Raw genomic sequence first — 23,135 nt, forward strand, 5'->3', positions numbered from 1 at the left:
TCTGCCCATTTGCTGAGCTTGTCCAGGTCAGCCTGGATCACCTGCCTATCTTCTGGTGTGGTTGCTTTGCCCCAAAGTTTGGTGTCATCGGCGAACTTGGCCAGTCCACTCCTAACTTCAGTGTCCACATCGTTAATGAAGAGGTTGAACAGGATGGGTCCCAGGACAGAGCCTTGAGGGACCCCACTGGTTACAGGGCACCATCAGTTTCCCAGTAGTGATGTTTGATGATACCACAGCAACAACAGTTGTCAGGTGTATTAAATCTATATTTGCATGCCATGGAATTCCAAGGACTGTAATTACTGATGATGATTAGGCAATTTATTGAATGTTGCCTCAAGACAATAGATCTACAGAATGTGGAGTATGCATTTTGAAGAATCTACTTAAAACAGCAGAGGAGGAAGGAGAAGATTTCTGCTTGGCACTACTAACTTCAGAGTTATACCATTGTAAATGTGGAAAGTCACCTGTGAAACTACACTAAGCACATAAAAACTTGACTACCTGACATAAGCCAGAAAGGAAAGGTCACAAAGGAGTCTGTGATAGTGTAGAAAAGCCTGGGAAAGTACAACTGGATGCAGAATTAAGTAACGAGCAAGGCCACTTCCATTGTTCTTAAAGCAAAGATTGGGTGTGATGTTTTGGAAAAACGGATGCTGAGTTAGGGTTAGAGATAATTACAGTAGACAAAAGAAATAATTTTGCTTGTTGTTTGGTGACCACAGAAGAAGGCCAAATCATAAGGAATCAAAGACTCTTCAAAATGCTGGACAAATGAGGATGATATGAGGAAAATAAGAATGGAGTCTATCTGAACCAAATTCACAGGTTACCTGAGAATGTAACCAGGAGGCCAAACAGTCTAGTGTAGATAAGAACATGGGCGAAGAGGGGCTGTCATTTATTTATAGTAGAGCTGGGAGATTTGCTTAAATGACCACTGAGTGACTGAGAAATGTTAGTTTGATTTTTATGAGATTTTTATCATAGTGTTGTATAAAATTTTAAATAGACTAACAAAGGGGTAAGAGTGACACAGTAAGTCTTCCTGGATATGCAGTGTGTAGGAAGTGTTATCTTCCTGCTAACTCTGAGGTTAGCAGGAAGTTCTGGGTGGCAAAACAGAAGACCTGACACAAGACAGCATCAGACTATCACCTCTGCTGTAAGTAGCTGTGTGCACATGATTTGTAAATAATAAAGCATTTTCACATTTCAGGCTTCAGTTGTTTTGGTTAGTTCTCTCTAGTGAGGCTGTATAGATTTCAGTCAAACTTTTTTTTTTTTTTTTTTTTTTTTACTTTCCTGTACTGAGTAAAGTATTAGGTGCAAAAAAGCTGGATAACAAGTTACCTATATCTTGCATGTTTCTGAGGAATTGTAACAAGTCTTTGAAAATCTCCACTTGCACCCTGATAGCCATTCCCATCCCCATTCTTTGAACATTTTGATGGTGGTCATGTTTCTAGGTAGAACTTGAATTTCAGTATATAGTGAACTAGATGCAGCAGTTGGCTTTACTCTTAAAGAACTGAAAGCACATACTTGGAGGCATAGTTTGTGACTTAGCTCAACTGGAGATAACAGTATAATTGTGAATATCAAGTAGATGTTATTAATAAGGAGGGTTGTACTCCATCTTCCTGTTGCCTTCCAGTTTTGTAGCTGCAAGTCTCTAACTGTCTTGGGGGGTGGGGAAACACATTACTAAATGCAAAATTTCTTTCATAAAGGGTACAATGCAATACAAGTTCAGCATTTTATGTTCATGAGACAAATAGCATAGCAAATATGATGTCTCTTACTACTATAAGCAGAGTACAAGCAACCATTTGAGAAGCTCAGCATTACAATAGCCATTAAATTCGAACAAAAGCTTCATTCAGATCTTAATGTTAGAATTCATTGAATTGATGAAAAATGTGGGATAAGAGCTTAGCAACTACTTTCCTTTCTCTTCCCCCTGCCCTCAAGGGAATTTCTCCCCTCCTTTCCTGAGTAAGGCTTCTTGGTCTTGCATCCAATTGGGTCACAGTTTTGACTTTCATTAGCTTAGGGTCCCTTCTTTTATTTGATAGATATGTGTTGCTTTTTGTTTTTATATGAGGTTGTTCATCAGTCCTACAAATGGGTTTTCTCAACTAATATAGGGCTTAAATGGTTGAGTTGTATACCATACAGAGAAGGCTTTTATCTCTCATCCTTTTTGAGATTTATTAATAATTGTGTATTTGAAGTACTGGGCTTTTAAAATATAAAGTGGACTCAAACTTATTAAAAGTGTTGATACTCTGACAGATGCTCTTAGAGAACCAAAAGTTAACTTTTTTTTTTTAAATTAACATTTTAAATTTAACTCTCCTCTTAAGAAGTTTGGTGCACTATTTCTGGTGAATAAAAGCTTTAGGGTGACTGTAGAGATGTTAGAAGTCTGCTCCAATATGCTGTAATTTAAAACACCTCAGAGCAGACTAAAATAATCAAGTCTGCTGGAGCATGGTAATTAATGTACTCCAGCCAGCCTCTGTCTCGTGTCAGTGGGGGTGCTTGACCCTAAAGCTCACTTAGTTAGAGCTTTAGTTCAAGTGCCCTCACTGCCATTTTGAAGCATGGGGACACTGCAAAAGATGCTGTAGCACTTTTTAGAGTGGCTCTAGGAACGGCCCTAATTAAATTGCCCCTACCACCACCCTGGAGCATGGCTTTAGCCAAATTTTAGGTGTGTAGCAAGGCATCCTGGATCTTGTATTCAATCTGACCTGTTGCATGTCACCTTTGCGCTAACGTTCATCACTCTGAAGTTGGATCATTCTTGAACGCTGCTCTTTCTTTATAGAGCTCTACTTGTAATAACGAGCATGCATGTGTACAATTCCATGAAATGCAAGCATTGATTCAGACTCATTTTGTCTTGATACAAGTATTATACAGTGAAAATACCAACAATTTTTATTCCACTTAATGTCTTGATCTGTGTGTTTTCCCTAAATGTATTTTAAGTGGTTTAAGTGCATTTGCTTTTGCAATAAATACCTTTAACTTTCCCTTGACTTTTAGGGCCTTGTTGCACATTGCACTTTGAGCTGCTCAAATGTTAATTGGCGTTAGTGCTAGCTCAAGTTTAGAGCAGTGGAGTTTAAGGCTAAAAACCTCCTTGGACTGTCCCCCACCTGCACAGCTGTTACTAGCCACTAGAGGGCTGGCAAGCAGGGTCCTGACTATGAGTTGCCACTGCAGGGCTGGTGAGCCAGGACAAGCTTCTATCCCTGCTTTAGGTGGGGGTGTGAGAGATGGGTTGACAGGGGACCATGAAGCTGAGAGGCAGAGAGTTAATGGATTGGGGTGGGTAATAAAATGAGAGGTAGAAAGAAAATGGGGGTTGGAAGGGTACTGAAATGAAGTCAGCCACCAAAGGATAAAATAAAAAGTGTGTGTGGGGGTGGGGGGAGAATTTAAAAAGAAATGGAGGAAGTAAATTTAAAAGTCTCATGGTTTTTAATAAATTGGGACTAAGGTATGGACATGCTGGTCATGCTTCGTAGGCTTGCTGGGATGTGGTAGCAGTGAAAGAAGGTTCTTTTGGGGGAGCTACTGCCTCTGCTCTGGTAAGGAAGCCCCAGCTCCTGGAGACCCAATCTGGCCCCCTACCTTGTTCCCCCACATTCCCCTAGACCATACTCATGGACACATCTGTGCCCTGCAACCTGGCTGTCGTATGCTCTGTAGGTTGTTTGTGCCACATTGTACCCCTGGGGGTGGGAGGAGGAATTGTCTTGGTGTGAGAACCACCCGTTTGGCAATAGAGTTCAGGGGGTGGAAATTTTGTCTATACAGAACAAGAGGGTATGAGAGGGGATACTGCATCCTGGGATGTTGGATGACTGCAACTTGGGCGGTTTATCTGTGGGGAGTAGCCACATATTAATGGAACATCAGCTGGGTAATATGGATCAGAGATGCACTTGCCTTGGAGTGCCATAACTTTAAGCCACCTAAGGTGCATTTAAAACTAGTGTTGGGTGTTAGTGTCTGGGTAGTCCAGTAGCCAAAAACTCTAGGAGTCACCTAAAATTAATGTGTAACAAGGCCATTACTCTGTAAGGAAGTGAAACTTATGGTTATTTGGGATTATTCCCTTCATTTACTTAAAATATCGTAGCCTGTTGTGAGTCTGAAGAGTGTACAGTGGTCCTTCCCTTGGTTTCAGGAATAAGCTGTGTCCTTCTATGGTTCTGTTATTGTGCCAGGTACCCTCTCTCCTTTCTCTTTTAAAAGCCTGTAGCAATAATGGTTAAAGGCTCTGACCATCAGCACATGCCACATTTTGGTAATCAATCAGGCATCCATACCTTGCCAAGTGAGGTACAGTGGCCAAATTAATGAACAAAGAGCTAAATTCAGAAATATCTGGTAGGGAAGGATGCTTGAAATGAGTATTCCCAAGAAAACCACCTAAGGCTGCAGTGAAAGCAGTAGTTGGTTCTCTTTAAACTGAGACACTAATTTCTAATCTCAACTTTTGTTCAAGACCAAAATTTGCTGCTCAGTTGACCTTCCTACCATTTGGAGAGGAGAGGAAATACAAAGATAGCATGGTTTGAGATCCCTTCGGATTCATTCAAGCAGATTCTGATTAGAGGTCTGCAATTTTAGACTCTAAGGTTTTTAATAATACATTAAATTGAAGAGTTGTACTAATTAGAGATTAATTTCAAGACTTTTTCCTGTTTATCATTTTTCTTGAGTCTTGTATGTGCATATTTTGAAGTGCTGACCAGTTATTGTTTTTCATGTGCTGCGGAAGATGCGGAAATTTCAAGGGCTGTTAAGTCTGGGAGTCAACTCACATGCCTACAGATTGGCTCTGGTCTGTGGCAAGATTTAATCCTCTGGTTTGCAGCATTTACTAGTGGGGGAAATTGGGAGCAGTGGGGTGGCGGGGAGGAAAATCGGGGTGATGACCTGCTATAGGACCAAGCTGCTGTAACTTCGTTGATCACTTCAATAAAAAGCTTTTGGATCCCTGATCTAGTCCATTACCATGTGCAAACTTTAAATTTATTTGTGAGTGGTGATGCACTTAAATTCTCAAATACAGCTAACTTATCTTGGCTGCAAGTTTAAAGATTCCCAGACTTAAAAAATACTTTGTTTCAGTTGCAGCCAGTTGGGTTTTTTTAATCAGTGTGGAATCTCTAGCGCCAAGTGCGTGAACGCTGAAGATATCCTCCAGTATAGTGTCACACGCTTTTTCTGTTAATTTTGCCTTAAAGAATCCTAATGTTGTTTTGTAGGCCAGGAATGAAAGTTGGCCATCTGTACTAAACATTTGATTATTTTAAATTCCCTTTTTCAAGGTATAGACAGGCAAGGTTCTTTGGGTAGGTGTGGTATCTTTTATTAGATCAACTGAGTAGTTGGGAATAAGTTCTTTGGAGACTTTTGGGAGAAATCACCCTTCTTCAGGCATGGGGAGTGTCTGCTGTTCTGAGACTCCAAGGAATGAAAGAAGCTAAAGTGTGACAGGATGTCACTTAGAATATACATGGAAGTTAGAAAAACAAAAGGTAAAGCAGGGAAAGGGGTTGGGGAAAATGTGAGGGGGGGGTGGGGGGAAGAGCCAAAAGTGAAAAAAGGACAATAGTAGATTTTCAAGGCAGAAAAGAGGCTTTCTGTGAAAAAGTAAATAGCTGGAAATTAGGGAAACAAAGGTTAGAAAAGGAGGGGAAGGAGAAGGGAGGAAAAGAAAAGTGTAAGAGGTCAGGTCTGGCAGGTACTTGGTGAATCAGATGTCAGGCAGGCTGTCATGAAATACTATAGTAATTCTACTTAGCACGTAACATTTTAAAGGAAACTTACTATTGGCTTTTTAAATTGTAAATAATTCAAGCTGTTAGTATGAAACCGCAAATAAGAAGGAGACTGCAGTACAATCAAACTATTGATTCTGGCCTTTACATATGTTCATTGTAGAGGCTAATATGTCAAATTGACTCCATACTATGACACTTTAACACATTGTGAAAATAATTAACTGAAATGTAGCCAGGTTTTTAAAAAGCAATTTCCCTTGGCACCAAATATTTCATAATCTTGTATGGCTTGGTAAATTGTATGCTGGAGTTTCTCACTTGGCTGAACATGAGCATCTTTTGGTAACTTTAATTTAATTTATAAACCGTTTTTAAATTAATCCTTTAATATTGTTTTTTAAAATCTTAAGCAAGAACATTCAAATTATAGGCTGATCTCCAGACTGGAAGTTGCAGCAGCAAGATTGAATAGCACAGTGTCTTTCCCACCAAGTTTCCAAACTTGTTTTTGTTTGGCTCTAGGGCAGTGTCTCAGCCTTTTTAGAGATATGGTGTACCCCTCCATAACTTCTGAATTTAGCAATGCCTTGTTTTTCCAGTCTTTAAAAAAAAAAAAAAAAAAAAAAAAAAACTGGAAAAAGTACATGAACAACTAATATAATGACTGAGAGATGCTTGCATGTACCTCCTCTTCACCTCTTTATTTCCTGCATCCATTTGGATTGGAAGTGAATACTTATACTCCCATGAGACACCACTTGCATAGGAGCCTAGTTGCTTTGAGCTGGCCTCCTCATCTGTGATGCTCAAGATTTAGCTTCTAAAAGCAGCTCATAGTAGTCCTTGTGTGAGAGCTGAGATATGGGAAGTGAGGGCTGCCTTCAAGCTGCCATGTTCATGGACCCTTACAGAGAAAAGAGCTTTTCCTTCTGTGTCTCAGCTTTGTGAACTGATGTAAAAATATAGGTTGTTTGTACTGAAGAAACTTTCTGTTACGGTTCTGATGGGAATAATTCTGGTTTCTTAAGGGAACCAGATATGGGCAAAACACTGGCACTGGGGCAGAAGTGCCATCTTTCTGCATGTGCTGATCTATTCCAGTAGACTGCCTGGTACTTGTTGCTTCCAAGCAGTCAAGTAGGGAGTTAAGTTCTGAGCACTTTCCACTTTGTCCTGTATTAGGGAACCCTAGAAGCTATTCTTAGAAACAGTTCCTTGATAAGAGGTTTCAGATGTCTTGCCACAAAGACTTTGAGTTTAGGAGTTTTTGATATTGTCAAAAGATTCTTGTATGTTCTTTATCTAAGACATTTTGAAGGAACTTTTGTCCCTGATAAGGATATAAATATAGTTTAAAAAATTATCCATTTAACCTTCTCTAATTGTATTGGTTAAATGGTTAATCGATAGAACATGCTTAGTTTAGTGATCTCTGCCAGGAATCGCCCAAGTTCTTTGTCTTCTGGTCCCAGGCTCCCCTTGCACTAGCAAGAAGCAAGCTCCAATGGCTGGGAACCCCCTCGGCCGAGAGGCTCCCAGTTATGGGAGCATCTCGTACACCCCCACAGCTGGGAGATGCAGCTGCTGCCATCTCCCAACCATGGAACCCCCTTGTGGCTGGGAGATGGCACCATGTACGGTCTTCCAGCCCCAAAGGTGCATGGCGTATCCCCAGGGCTGGGAGATAGCAGGTGCTGTGGGACACTAGTCACTGCTGCCAGGACCCTGTCTGCAGCTGTGGATCACTGGGTCACCAGCCCCTTGGAGCATTGCTGAGACCCAGAATTTGTTGCTGCTGAGTCTGAGTCCCCTCAGCTACAGGACTCCCAGCCCCAGGTGGGCATGATGCTCCTCTGAACTGACCAGGCTCCCAGCCAGACAGGGCTCTCAGCTGCAGCAGAGATCTTGCTACACTTACAAAGTAAAGATGGAAAGCAACCAGTATAAAGTTAGTGCACGTTTTTCAAGGTCTAACTTTATAGTTGGTTGGGCCTTTTTATGGCATGATGGCTACTTTCCATGTGTTGCTGGTCTCTGTTAATTGCTCAACTAACCATTTAATTGCACAATACCTGTAATGTGTACAGGGAGCCTCTGTTACTTTATGCTGACTTTATTTTTTTTAAGCTAGCGTTGTTTCGTTGTTGTTGAGTAAGGTAAATTATCCATTATCAAGGCTAGTAAGGGCACTGGAGTAGCTTACCTGAAAAATTTAACTGTAAAGAATTATGTTCTCACATCTCTAATGCAAAGGCCTTTTTACCTTCTTGCATTTGTGTATGGAGAAGCACCCTGAGGAATGACACTTGCCTTAAATGATATTTTAGTGTCACTTTTTTCAGGTCAAAGAAACTTTCTCCTCATAATAATTACGACCTTTTTTTGGGTTTGAACCGGGTATATTCTAGATTAGGGCTGTGCAACTAGTGACATGTTAGTCGCATGCAGCCTGTTAAGGGTTAATGTGGTCCCAGGCTCTCACCTGTCACTCCTCATTGCTCTATCTGCATCAGCAGCTGGAGTCTCCAGCTTCTGCTTCTTGCTTTTGCCAGGGATGGGACTATATAGAAAGCTAAAGGTAAGTTCAGCTGCAACCAGGGGCATCGAAGTCATGTGCTGAGGAGGAAGGGTTTTATGCCTCTGCATAGTGTAGCAGTGGAGACGATACCCACACAGGTGAATTATGCTGCAGTAATTTTGGGGAGCATTTTTGCAAAACGCCTGATATAGATGGCCTCCATGGCTTAAAAGTTGGACAGTTCTGTTCTAGATGGCACACATCACACTTAAAAGATTCCTAGAAACATTTTTCTACTTTCTTCATCCCCCAAAAAGCTTGTTCTATATCATGTGACACAGTTTTTCTGTAGAAATGCTATAATGGTTAATGAAACTAGATGAAACGTTTCTTAATTTTAATTTGTGCAATTCAGTATCATGTACAATTTAATTTCTCACTGTCAAATGTATTTACATTTAGGTTCAGGCAAAGAAGGAAGAACCTTTGCCACCGGCACTTAGCCAAACCATTCCATCGTTTTATTTTCCTCGGGGACTTCCAAAAGAAAAAGTGAATATAGATGCTGTAATTGCTAAAATAGAGAGGACTTTCTCTCAGTTTCCAAATGAGAGGGCAACTTTAGAAGACATGGGCAAAGTTGCAAAGGTAAGGATTTACTTTACATCTGTATTTTGTATGGTGACTCTATGGAAAGGACACATTCTAAGTTTTCCTATGTTAAGTGTTCTGTGATCTTAATAAAATTGAAATAAGGCTATGCTAATCAAATCCATTCATATAGATCTGTTTCATAGTTTATTGATGTCAATGAGTGTCTTCATCTTCCATTAACTTTTTGGGTAAGGCTCAACCAAATCAGCATTGTAGAAAACTAAAACTGAAAAAAATGAGCTAAAAAGCTTAGTTCTTGAGCTCCCAAAGTCTGTATTGACCTGTTCCATATATATCAGAAGAATATCATTGCATCTCAATACCCAGTTTTGTCTCAGGCCTTGATAGTGTCAGTTGTGGTACTACTAAAAATATTTGCTTAATTATTTGGCTTGATTTATACAGTGTAGGTTTAAAAATGTAATGCACTGTATGGAAGTGCCACAATTAAAAAGTTACTTTTTGTTAAAGCACAAAGTCATTTTTTCCAACTATATTAGATGAGGAAGGAAGTCAGAATTGGATTTATTAAGCACTGAAATCCAAAATTCACTTCTCTTTGCAATTAAAGTATAACATTTACTGAAGGACTGTAGCACACAACTTCTCCAGAGTACCATAATACAGAGATTTTAAGACCTGAGAAATGACTTTTGCCTTCTATATAATATTAATGGCAAACTCATTTAATTTGTTTCTTAATTTTTAGTGTAAATGATAAATGTGTCAAAGGAGTTCATTCAGTATACAATTTCATGATCAAGGAATAAGACTAGAACAGACCTGCAGACTGTAATTGCTTTACAATTAATATTCAGTATATGGAAATATACTGTTTCACTGGAGAAGAAAAATTTGCCAAAAGTATTAAAAAATTATGGAGGAGGGGAGGTTTGTCAGCATCTTTGTTTTTGGCATGAAAACATACCGTATAACCAGGTAGGTTAACAAGTAAGGGCCAGATCCAATGGAAGACTTTGTTTTAGGTGCCTGGCCCCTAATGTGTTATCTAGTACCCTGTATGTATAACTCTCCACATGCATAGTATGTGGAGTTTGTGCTTCTCTGAGGAGTCTGCCAAAAAACCTGATCATGGAACTCTCTACAGAAAGCCAACAGGAAGCAGATGTGTCTAAAATCCTACAGAATAAAAGCACACTTCTTCAGGGGAAACCATTTCTGCCCCCTCAACACCTAGCCGCTGATATTCCCTTTTGTGGGGGTAAGCAACTATGTCCACATCCACAACAAAACAGGGTTTTCTGTCATCCTGTAAATATGGCTCTTGGAAGTGATGGATGGTACATAAATGTGGGAACCAAGTGGTTTGTCCATTTGCCCAGGAAACGGGAGAGCTATCTATGTTCAATGCCCTTCTCGGTCAATTTTCTACCTCCCGTGAGAAGACCCAGACTATTAGATTACAGAGGAGGTACAACCACTCTAACTTGTGCTGCAGACACAGTTAACTTGTGTGGAAAGGATTGTAATGTGGAGCTAGGAAATCGGAGCCTAACTCTGCAGCTTACCCAGGAAGAGGGAGCAAGTGTTGATTCAGGCATATAACTATTAAGGCTAGAGTTAGTTTAGACATGCACAAAATCAGAGTTTAGATGCCCTGGTTACGGACGTTAAGCCAGGAAGACACTGAATAAGTTCAAGTATCCAGCCTTAAATAGCTGCTAAGCAGGGTGTTTAGAGTTGCAGCTTTGAACTGGGGCACACAAGATGCCTATACACATGCAGCAAGAGCTCTGTCGCACTGTAATTACAATTAATTGAGTCTCCTGGAGCACGGCAAACCAACAGACTTTAACATCATGTGGATCAGCATCCCCATGCTGAAAAATGGTGGCAGAGGTGCTTTAACTAAAGTTCATTCAGTACCTTTCTGCTTTACTGAAGCTTGTTTGAGCATTTGTTAAAGTGCCTCCACTGCCATTTTTCAGCATGGGGGCACTAAAGCACAGGATGCTCTGAGCACTTTAATCAGAGCGGCTCTTGAAACAGCTCTAATTAAAGCACCCACTCCCAGAGCATGTGTATAAATGCCCATTCCCAGAGCATGTGTATAAATGTGAAAATACCCAAGGCCTTTTTTAGATCTGTCCCCAGCAGTATTGTTCCAGTTGAAGTTTACTCTACTAGATAAAGCTGGGCAATAAACTTATTCTTCCAAAAGTTTCCAGAAAAATTGGATTGATACAGGCTGAACCCTGTCACTCTGTATGTAGTAGAGAGCTGCAGGCGGATCCTGTTCCCCCGTCTAAGTTGATTTAGGTGCTGAAGCATGGTTCTGTTCCATCCTGTTTAAGGCCCTGACAATACGTTAATACATGTACTGTTGTAATAGTCATTTAACACTTAAGACTGAGTCACAAAAACAGTATGGAGGAAAAGGACCCTTCTGTATTTCCATTATTTTTTTCATATAACCCACAGTTTTCCCCAAAACCAGATAGAGAAAACTAAGGTGTGCATTATATATGAGGGGTCCAAAAATTTGGCGGGCAGGAGAAGGGGTGGCAGCATTAATTACTGTGCTTCCAGGAGTCCTGACAACTAACCCTGCCTCTTCTCACTCCCTCTTGGACCCTCTGTTGCCAAATCTCTGGACCCATAGCGAAGCCTCTTCCTTAACCACTTGCTGAATTGAGCTGGCATGTGAGATTGGCCCAGGGCCAGACCTAGCATACTGGCTCTGAAGTCGTATGCTGAGTTGGACTCAGCACTAGTTCCAGGGAAATGTACTGGGTCGCACACAGTTCTGGAGCAAACAGTGGCACAGCTGGGTCAGAATTGGTCATGTGGTTCTGGCCTCAGTGCTGATATGGTATCTAAGCCACTTACATGTCCAATAAGTAGATTAGAATCTGGCCCCTGCTGTCCCAGGATATTGGCATAGGGCTAGATGTAAGAAAGCAGGAGATAAGCATCTAAATACCTTAAGTGCCTTAACTCTCATAATATCAGTGGGAGTTCAGACACATAAATACCTTTTGGATCTGGCAGTTAGCCATATGCTAGCAGTATGTTATTCATAATCTTTTTTTAATGAGGGAGTAACCCTTATCTAAGTAGTCATTTAACTGACTTGCTGTATTGTCTGGTGCTTTATTTTCAGGCATGTGAATGCCCATTTTACTGGAAAGGTCCCTTGTTTTATTGTGCTGGAGGTGAACGCACAGGACATGTGTCGGTTCATAAATTTGTTGCGATGTGGCGAAAGTAAGTAGGCTGTTTTTTTTTCAGAGGTGCTGTATTTCTTAAATTTAACTGATGACATTTTTAAGCTCTGAATGAGATCCAGGCTAGAGAGCGGGAGGGAGGGAAAAACTTTTTCCACAAATTCTGTCTGCTTCAACTGACAGAATGGAAAAGGCTAGCTAAATACAGGGCAGAGTGGATGAGGGTTGTTAGAGCATCTAAGGTGCTCCAACTGTCACAACAACCTTGGGACTGACTTGACAATCACTGAGAGTAAATTTTTTAACAAGTTCTACATGAACAGTGAATAAAATCTTGGTATTTGCTGTGGTAGACAATGCAGTGTGGTAAGTGACAAGTTCCTAATGTTCCAAGTGTAAGTCTTGAGGCGGGGGAGTGGTGAAATGTGGATCAAAGTTGCAAACGTAAGTCAACAGTTTTGGCAGGACACTTCTTTCTAGTCTCTCCTCTGGATCCCAAAGAAAGAGCTGTGGTCTTCATTTGAAAACTTATGCCCTCACGTTTACTCCTCTGCTCAAATTGAGTACAACATAGATTTATGTTAACACTTGCACTGTTGCACTGTTTAGTATGAGAGATGGAAAATAGGATTAACCAGTACAATACCTAGAAATGTGAAAACGCTGAAAAGTAGAGCAGAATTTCTAAAACTCTGCTTTTACATTGTTGTGGTTTTGTAGAGTGATCACATTTATAAGGATATTGAATTTAAATTTTTCAGTTTACAGCTGCTCTACATGCTTTAAATAGTCATGTCCACCTTTGTTGGTGAACACGTATACATTTTTATTTTCACATTTCAGAATACTACAGACTTGTCATGATGATGCTTCAAAATTTGTTCATCTTCTAATGAACCCTGGATGCAGCTACTTGGTGCAAGAAGACTTCATTCCATTTTTACAAGTAAATTGCAACTGAAATTAATCATGACCCTCCTCCCCACCCTTTTGAAGTTACTTTATGCATGCTCTTTACTAAAACTTACTGGTGATGTTTAGTGTGGCACACTGGTATTTAGGTGACCTAGATATTCTAGTTTGTTACAGTTTACTTTTATAGACAAATACTTATCACATATATTTTATCTAGGTAGGAAATTAAGAGCTGTATATCCTGCTGTAGATGTTTGACACAGACCAGCAGATGGACCAGAATTTAATTAAGATTAAGAATGAGAGTTCAGGTGATATAGTCATGTTAAGGATGTTCTTTTGAAATTTGTGAACTGCAAAACAGAAGTGCCAGTTGAATATTGTGAACTGTTACAAATCTTAAAACTGTTGCTGAATGAATAACCTGGCTTATTGAAACAGTTACCCTTAGCAGATTACATGAGAGAGCTTCTAGCTTTTCAGCAGTATTGTATACATCTTGCAGCCTACACTAGGAGAATAACCTGTTGCTGCTGACAACATCAACAGCAACATATAATGTGCGCATTTATTTCCTGTGTGTTTGACATCCTCTCCCTGTTTAAGAATTGGAGAATTTTATGCTAAATGGCTTCGGGAAAAAATGAGCAGAGGTAGTTAGCAGTCTACCCTACATTCTACTTGAAGAAAAATGCCACTGTGGGATCATTGCCCAAGGCATTCTAAAATTGAAGTTTTATTTCACAATGTAGCTTTGCCAAGCGATGAATTTTGGGGTGATTTTTCCATCAAGATGTTGGATGCAATATTCTGCATTAACAATTCTATACTACTTGGTCAAATGAGTATAAATGGACACTTCATTTTCTCATCATTATAGGATGTGGTGAATAGTCATCCTGGCCTATCATTTTTAAAAGAAGCATCTGAATTTCATTCTCGGTACATTACTACAGTAAGTGCTTAATGACTTTTTTTTATCATTAATTTTGTTCATTAGTGAAATGTAAAATTGACCATCTCTTTAGTGAAAAGGATGTTTTAGGGAGATCTAGGCTCAAATAATGTCTTAATTCCACTAGCTGTCCCCAACAGATTTTTTTCAGTTTTAATTTACTTTAGTCCTCTGACTGAGATTCTAAACTATGTACTTTTGTTGAATTCATAACACTAGTCTGGACCAAAGAACAAGTACAGCTGTCCATATGTCTTCTGGTTTTCAGTGAGCTAAACATTTAACTATTACACATTTCTAAAGAGGTCCTGCTTTAATTTGACTTAAAAATAATACACAATTAATAGGGCTGTCAAACTATTAAAAATGTAATCACGATTAAAAAATTAGTCACTACTATAATTACACAGCTAAAAACTCAAAACTATGCAAGTGTGCAGGTATAATGTATGGTTGAGGAGGGGGAACTTGTGAAGGTGTTGGGGGAGGTTTGGAGCCCAGAGGAGGATTCCCTGCAGGGGTCTGGAGCCTGGAGAAGGGGGACCCTCATACTCCTTGGCAGGCTGCCCTATCTCAGCGGAGTCTTCGCAAAGCTGCCCCAGGCCCAGGGAGAGCCCCCCCCCCCAGCCTGAGCATGGCCCCAGGGTCAGTGGGCCCACCCTGCACTCATCTCGGCAGTGGCAGCCACAGGCAGCCGAGGCTGAGGGCAGCTGCTCCAGCTGTTGCCCAGGCCTGAACTTCACCACTTATTTGCTCAGCGTGTCTGGTTGCTTTCTGCAGTTCCTGGCGTGATGTGTGCAGCAGGAAGGTGGCAGGGGGCCTCACCCACTCTCAAATTCCATACAACCTCCATCCAGGGCTCTGAGCAGCCAGGCTGGCAGTGCTGGGTGTTCTAGAATCATTGGACTGGAAGGGGCCTAGAAGATCATCAAGTCTAGTCCCCTGCCATAGGCAGGAGGTTAATGAGCTCAAATTAGCTCAATGAGATGGTTATCCAGCCTCCTCTTGAGCTCCTCCAAGGATGGTGACTGCACCACCTCTGCTGGGAGTGTTCCAGGTTTTGGTTACCCTTATAGAGAAGAAATTCTTTCTTATCTGCACTCTAAATCTTCCCTCTCTTAGTTTGGTCCTCGTCTTCTCAAGGGGTGCCTTCCTGAAGTGTTGCTTCCCCAGTTGTTCAAGGAAGGTGGCTCTGGGTCGTGGTAAAGCTGTCTGGCACCCTTAGACCCCGTGGCTCGGGGGAGATTGGGACCGCCTGGGAGCTTTGGCACAAGCCTCCTGGGCCTGCGGGTCCCTGCACATCCCTGGTCTGAGCCCCTGCAACAGAAGCCCATAGCAGGGGTGAGATTCCTGTAGAATCACCTCCTGCAGCCCCCACCCCACAAAGCTGGCCCCAGCCCAGCACCAGTGGAGCCCAAGCTGCACCCAGCACCACCACTGCCAAGACAGGCAGAGCCAGCACTTTTTTCCCTGTGCTGCTTGGGCTCCCAGCACCTCTGTGTGGGTCCCAACGAGAGCCCAGGCAACATGGGGAAGAGTGACTGCTCTGTCCAGCCCGGCTGCAGCATTGGACACAGCTTGGCACAGTTTGGGTTCCATCGGCCCTGGGCTGAGGCCGGGCATGCAGGGTAGCATGGTGCAGGGGCTGCAGGAGGTGGCTTCGTGGGAATTCCCCCCCCCCCGCCCCCCCGACTGCTGGCATTGGCTGCCTTTTGCAGGGGTGTGGGGCCACTGTTGCAGTCATCGGTACCTGACGGTCCAGACTGGAGATCTGCAGGGACTCACTCATGCCAGAGCTCCCTGGCAGTCCCAACCTGGCCCGAGGGTGCCCTACTGTGGCCCAGCACTGCCTTCCTTGAACTGTCGGCACTGCCAGCCCAGCTGCTCAGGGCCTTGGAGGGGAGTTGTGTGCAGTTTGCGTGTGGATGGGTACTTGTGTTCCCCTGACCCTTCCTGCTGCAACCATCTGAAGCCCACTCCTGGGCTGCCCTGTGGCTTCTCTGCCCTGCTGGGTGGCCTGGAGGTGGTAGTGATGGTGGCAGAAAGGAGCTGCAGGGCAGCCTGGGCCCAAGCTCCAAAACCGTGTGCACGATTAACACATTAAAAAAATGTAACAGATTAATTGGTTCTTGAGTTAATTGTGCATGTTAGCACTGATTTATTGACAGTGTAGTAATTAGTTGACCTTCCCTTTTAAATTAAAGCATTGTATAACATGATTCTGGGTGGAGATTGTATAAGAATTTCTTATACAGCTTTAATGATCGTGTTAACTATGCTAGGTAGAAACTGAATTTAGGGAGTTTTTACTGGGTTTTAATACCAACTTTTTATTTTAGGTAACTTTTAAAATCTGATTTCTGCTCTGCTTCCAGATGCATCTTAGCAGTACCACACCACACTCAGTTCCATCTCCTACGTAGAAGTCTAAAATACTTGCCCTCAGTCTATAGGCAGCATCTGGTACATAAACTTCAGACATCATATGTGGCTAATCTGTATAAACAGTGTTCTTGTATGAAGACAAAGGACTCCATGTAGGTAGCTTACATAGGGATTGTACATGGAATCTCTAGAATTTCCAGGAAGTAATAAGCATTTTGCGCACAACTTCTCTTTTTCTCTCTACAAACGATACCAAAAAAAGGTTATGTATCAGCCAGCCATTAATGCCAGGAGTATAATAAACAAAACAAGCCTCAATTAGTTGTACTCTGCTCTAGTTTATTTTAAAAACCCAGTTTTTAAGACTGTTCCAGTTGTCTCCTAACAAACATTTAATTTTGTTTTTATTTTTAGACGAGTTAGATGTGTAACAGATGAGGTAATGACATGCAAATGGATTAAGTTGCAAAGCTAAAGCAAAACCTTTTGAAAAAAAATTTTGCTTTGTAGTTTAAGCCAAACCTGGGCTTTCCCCGCATTCACAATTAAAGCTGAACTAATTAAATTTCAAGCTAGTCTATTCCCCTTACTAGGCTTATCAAAACAGTTGTTTTTGGTCAAAGCATGAGCTGCAGAATTTGCTGTGTGATGCAGATTAAGCTATTTTAATGTAAAAGATATTTAACTCCGACATCTTTTTGCCAGAGCAGATTTGATTTAAAATGAACGGGAGAACATGAATAACTTTAATTTTATTTTACATTTGGACTTTAGTAATTTTTCTAAAAGAATGGTTCTCATTGTTTAATAATCACTAAGCTTTCTTGTTTTGCAACTAGATATAACTATTGTACTAAGCTTGGCATTTTACTCATTAAATTAGCTGCATAGTCTAACAAACTTTTTCAGGTTTTTACTCCTCTTAGTTTTGATGCACATCAAACTACTCTTTAGATAGGTTTTCTTCACTAATGAATTATTGTTTCTATCTTGCTAAAATTCAAGGTCAGCATAGTAGAACAGAGGTACACTTACCAAAATATGTTCTGTATTAGAAATCAATTTGGTTTAAAAAAAATCCCCTTCAATTATATTTTGGTCCTAATGTCTTTCATGTCGTAATCACACTCTCGCTCTCTTCCCCCTCCTCCCCTATCCCATCTCCCCTTAGTTTGTACTTGCAGAATGGAAAAATCAACTTTTTTCCTTTTTCTCTTAACTCCCAATTGGTCTTATTTTGAATGATACTGATGCTGAAGTGAATTAAGTAATATAAAGGAAGAAATATATTCTTTTTGATCTAGCAGAAGAGGCGATAACTGCCAAAAGCTGGTTTATCATTCTTGTTACATAAACTATAGCCAGTGATTCCTACCCACCATTCCAGTTGAGTGGTTCAACCTTCTTTAAAATTTCAGCAGAAAATCCTTTATTGTTTTTAGTTTTTATTTTAATTTATTTTCATTGCTTTTCAAATGTAAGCCTTAATACTCATTGTCATAATTTCAATATAGTTGCAAGTAGCTTTATTTTATTTAAAATGTAATATTTAAAATATTAATCTGGTTTAAGTACAATAAAGTCTTTAAATTAACTTTCATTCACTCTCCCCAATTTCCAATTTTATTTTGATATGGAATTGAGACCTGTTTTATTCTAATATAAGAGAATTGGAAAGTTGGAATTTCAAGTAATGTTTTCCAATCAATAGTATTTTTATAATACCATTAGACATTGTTGGCACTAGATTTATGACCCAGATACCTTGTTTCGGGCAGACCCAAACCCTCAGACCAACTACAGCTTCTCCATTCAATAAAAGGGAAATTTTATTGATGAACAGTGATAGCAAATAAGAATAATGCAGGCAAGGCAAATAAAAGAATCTACACCAATTCTGTACCTACCAGTCTGAGCTGTAACAGAGGGAAGGTACATCTGGCCCGTACGCAAGCTTCACCATGAGGTTCTTTCTTGAATGTCATATGTCAGCAGCCTGGAGGTCAAAGGCTGAGGCCCATCTACCCCCAGTGGGGTGGGTGAGACGTGCTGGTGGTATGCCTTCTGTCTATAGTGGCCTCAGGTTCCCCTCTCGGGGACGTTTTGCTGCTCTGAAATCCTTCCTTTTTGTATTTTCTCTCCTCTGACTCTTCATCCCCAGTCATCATTGACTGGTCTCCCTGTGGCTATCACAGTATACATGTTTTGTTTTGTTCTGTTCTGTCCTGTCCTGTCAGCATGTTCCTTAGTTCCAGCAAACCCATCACATGCACACTTCTTAATTTGGTTATTTACTGATCTCTTAATTTGGTTTGTCCACCAAAACTGGAAATCCCAAGGGCTTTGCAGTTGGGCACATTAACATCGTGCCAGTGCTTCAGAGTCCCTTAATCTCTGTTTGGGTACACTGTTCATGTTATGGAAGGGTGTGGTACATGTCTTCAGTTTCCCAGCCTGCATCTGCTGACATCCAACACAGTGGACCTTGAAGGAAACTGTCACACACAAGGTTTTAGAAACCAGTTAACCCTTACCATTCCCATGGACCATTGTTCTAATGCAATATCTACTTTACCTACAAACCAATTCCCAAAAGCAAACCTAAATATCATTTTCTAGCCATCAGTTTTGGCAAGAGACGCAATGCATAGACATGGTTTTGACATGGGGAATAATAAGGTAAAGATGGATTTTGGTGTTGCAGCAGCAGAATTTTAACAAAAAACTGAATGTGAAAAATTCTGTCTTAAACTGTAGCCCAGGGAGAATGAAATGATGGTATCATTGGTAGGGAAAGATGGATATGCTCGGTGAGGGAGGAGGAAAATTAGCTTAGAAACAATGAGTTTAGATGCTATTGGAAGACTGAAAGAATGTCCAACAGGCATTTGTATACCGAAGAAGATAAAGATTTAAGAATCACTTACACACAAAGGAAAAAATGGTAAAGGATAAGGTCACTTAAGAGTAGATAGAGCAAGAAGAGAGGACAGATGGGCCCAGATCTGAACCCAAGAGGACCTCCAATCAAGGGAGAAAGGAGGTAGACTAAGATAGGGGTGGGGGTTGATGACAAAATTTGGAGAACTGGACAACATGGCAGGAAAAAGTAATAGCAGTAACACAAGAAACCCCAGTAGCAAAAGACTGCAGGACCTTGTTTCTTTTTCATTTGAAGTAGTGTTTTAGTCAGATACTTGAGACAAAAGTTGCCTTTCAACTAGTTTTGTCTCTTGCAGGTTATACAGAGGATATTTTATACAGTTAATAGATCCTGGTCTGGAAGAATCACTTGTAATGAGCTCCGGAAAAGCAACTTTTTGCAGGTATTCTGTTTAAAATTTTACACGATAGTAAAGTTTTTAAGCTAGCAGAATTGTCTAAGCCAAAGACTTAAAGGCATAACTACAAATAATGGCATTTGTTCTAGCCTCTTCCAAGGATCAAGAAACTTTAAAGGAAACAACGACTGTGTCCAAACATTCATTTTCAACAGTGGAAAATTACACCACTAGAAATGATTTTAGAAGAGGGAGCAGTACTGACACACTCCTCAACTGCCCCCTCTCCTCTGATATTTGTGCCTTTTCCAGACTAAGGTGACTTCATTCTGGGGAAAATGTGGCTGCTCCAGCTCTCCTGTTCCTGGGGGATTGGAGCTGCAGGGCTAAGCCCCCTCCCTACTTCTCACACCATCATGAGAAATGGTCAGGGAGCTCTCATTGCAGCTTCCTCTGCTCAGTTCCTGGTGCCCAGGAATAAGCAGACTGAGCCCTGCAGCCAAGTCTCCACCTGCTCCACACCTGGGATTCTAGTGTGAGGAGCAGGTGAGGTCTTTGCTCTACTAGCCCAGGGAAATCCTGGGTTCTCAGCCTGGCTAGCTTCTAAATCTCCACCCCCTCTTGTTAGCTTAGCGATTGTATGGGGTAAGGGGAAGGAGAGTTGGATCGGAACCAGGCTCAGAAATGCTGCTGCAGCCCAGCCAGTTTTTAAATAGCTGTCCCTGCTGCCCAACTAAAGCAGCAGGGCAGGGGCCAGAGGAAGCAACAGCATTGCCTGCACTTGGCTTTTAGTGCCCAGTAGACAAGTAGAGGGAACTGCAGGCAAAGCCACTGCCTTTTTCTCAGTTGAGGAGGTGGGGAGTAGCTTGTGATTGTTCCTCCCCTCCCCTCCTGGTCTATGGGCAGGCAGGAGCAGCTATCTCCCTGCAACTTTTCCACAGTAGGGTGACTCTGGTCTCTGGAGAACACTGTAAACCTTTTACCCTGGCTCCACGCCTGGTCTCCAAAAGGAAATAAGCTGGAGGAAAGTATGCAGACATTTGGTTTCATGGGAGAAATTTCTACCTAGATATTATCAGGTTATTTTTCTCCTGAAGTGGCCATTTTTTGCTATAGGAGAAAAAGCTTTGAATGTCTGTGTACTTTTCATTTCTACCAGTAGTTTTTCTTCCACGAGAAACTGAACAACTTTACATGGCCACGGACTGAAATACAGATTCATTTTAGTTTTACATTGCTGTATTTCAGAGGTGTATTTATTTTGAGTTTGGCTAGCAGAAAGTTGGCAATACTTACTACACTTCTCCCTGGGATTCTAGCTTTCAACCTGGCTTGTTTAAAATCATCAGTTCCCATCATGCTGTACTATACATGCTGTCTGTGAAGACTACAGTTCCAGTGAAAAAACTCCTGTTCCAAGGTCTTGATCTCTATTCTTTTAACAGCTGCTATGACAAACAGGCATCTTTGAAAGTGCTAATTAGTGGCTTTTTTCTTCCTAATAGAATGTGGCATTATTGGAAGAGGAAGCGGATATTAACCAGCTGACAGACTACTTCTCTTATGAGCACTTCTATGTCATATATTGCAAATTTTGGGAGCTTGATACAGACCATGACCTCTACATTGATCGGAAGGATTTAGCCCAGCATAATGATCATGGTATGACAAATGGAACAGTTTTGTTAACAGCCTCCATAAAGATTAACTGAGAAGTTGTTTACCTGCCAAGCCCAGAACTCCTGGCTCATTTTGAATGACTAACACTGCTAACTGCTAAACAGGGCAAGAGTATTAGTACTTTAATGCTTCTTTGTGCTAATGATGTTAGATCATGCAGCAAGAAACAATGAACACGACCTCTGGGTTTAGCAAGGAACTAAAGGGAAAAAATAACCTAAAAATTCATAATTTAAGCTAAAGTTTGCATAATTCAATGAATTGTAAATCTTAGTTCATTTACAACCTATGAATTGTAAGGTTTTTTTTTGTGTTTTTGTTTTTTTTTTTTACTGTCCCTGAAACAATTGTTTTATCAGCATATTAGATGTCCAAGTAATGACCATACTTGTCAGGCTACAAACAGATTTTGGTTTTGCCATGGGATGTGTCGTAATGTAGCCGTTTTGTCAGTGAGCTTCAGGTGCACGTTTTAAAAAAATTTGGCTCCGTACTTGTACAGCAGCTAGTGCAGTGAAGATGAGTCTGTGTAATGGTCTCCCACTGATGAGGGCAGAGGCCTTCGTACTGTAGTCTAATTAGTTGGGATTACACCTAAATAAACTTTCAATTGCAGAAATGTCTTTTCTAGGTATCGGACAATTACAGCCTTGACTTCTCCTATTAATAAACTAGTGAATTGCCTATCAAGAATTACCGGGGCGGTGGGGGAGAGTGGGGACAGAGCACCATGCTCCACCACCGCCTCCCTGGAGTGGGGCGGGGTGAGAGTGGTGGGGGAAACTTGCACACAGCGGCAACACTCCCCAACCCCCCAGCCATATGTCTGTGGAGCACTCTGGCTGCCGAGACCACCAATTGGAGTGCTCCGAGATCATTATGGACAGACGGACGGACTAAACCAATATGTTTCTCAATAGATATAGATATAATTCCTTAATAGAGACAGTAGATTATGCTATAGGCTTTATGGTCTTGAGGTACAAGTGCTAGGGAATAATTAAAAGGGATATCAAGTTTTGAGCCCAGCTTTGCTTTGGAAGCTCTTACAGTCCTGCGGTCCCATCAGGAAGACCTAAGAGGGTTGTTTCAGTTTTCACACACACTTCTTGTCTTTTTAAATGGCTTGCAATAAATACTACATCAGCCAGGCAATACAAATTAAAAACATTTTGAATAATGTCCACTTTTTTTTCCCCCCCCCATTTACAGCTATATCAAATAGGATGATAGAGAGGATATTTTCAGGAGCAGTAACAAGGTAACTCTTTATATAATCCAATGTAATGCTCACATTTTGAGAACATTTGGGCTAAAACAATTGATTTTTCACTAAAAATGGATTTGTAAATTTCAGGGATTCTGCTCTCATTCACTGCTGATATCCACTATTTTAACATCATTTTCTTTTTTTTTCTTTTTGTGCTGGCTCCCAATGGCAGACACTGCTAAGGCCTTTTGGTGATTGGTGAATAAAGAAAGGCACTGTAGACCACTGTTATGTAAAGTAATTTTAAGTGGTGAAGGATAGGAAAGATGATTACGGGCACTTGCCATGCTTCTTCCTTTTTCAGTTTGGTAATTTTAAAACTTTAATGCCTTGAAAACAAAGGCAGACAAGTTTTTTTGGGTAAAATGTGTTCTCTTTTATTAGACCAACTAAATAGCCAGAAGAATTGTTCTTTGCAAGGTTTCGGGTACAAATACCCTTCTTCAGACTTTGTCTCCCTGAAGAAG

The 23,135-nt window shown here is 41.0% G+C and overlaps 1 protein-coding gene across 2 annotated transcripts in view; it reads left to right on the forward strand.

Annotated features, from left to right (window-relative positions):
* The window catches only part of PPP2R3B (protein phosphatase 2 regulatory subunit B''beta), a 79,956-nt gene that overhangs the window by 34,474 nt on the left and 22,347 nt on the right, over positions 1-23,135 (forward strand). For both annotated transcript variants that reach the window (XM_019529414.1, XM_019529415.1), the window contains exons 2-8: positions 8,803-8,988; positions 12,119-12,222; positions 13,026-13,128; positions 13,978-14,052; positions 19,677-19,763; positions 21,224-21,380; positions 22,611-22,659. In XM_019529414.1, coding sequence (XP_019384959.1) covers positions 8,803-8,988; positions 12,119-12,222; positions 13,026-13,128; positions 13,978-14,052; positions 19,677-19,763; positions 21,224-21,380; positions 22,611-22,659 — 761 coding nt within the window. The remainder of the gene's footprint in view (positions 1-8,802; positions 8,989-12,118; positions 12,223-13,025; positions 13,129-13,977; positions 14,053-19,676; positions 19,764-21,223; positions 21,381-22,610; positions 22,660-23,135) is intronic.

The sequence above is a fragment of the Crocodylus porosus genome, unplaced genomic scaffold (genome assembly GCF_001723895.1).
Source record: "Crocodylus porosus isolate Cpor-Errol unplaced genomic scaffold, CroPor_comp1, whole genome shotgun sequence".
In the NCBI taxonomy this organism is placed as follows: domain Eukaryota; kingdom Metazoa; phylum Chordata; order Crocodylia; family Crocodylidae; genus Crocodylus; species Crocodylus porosus.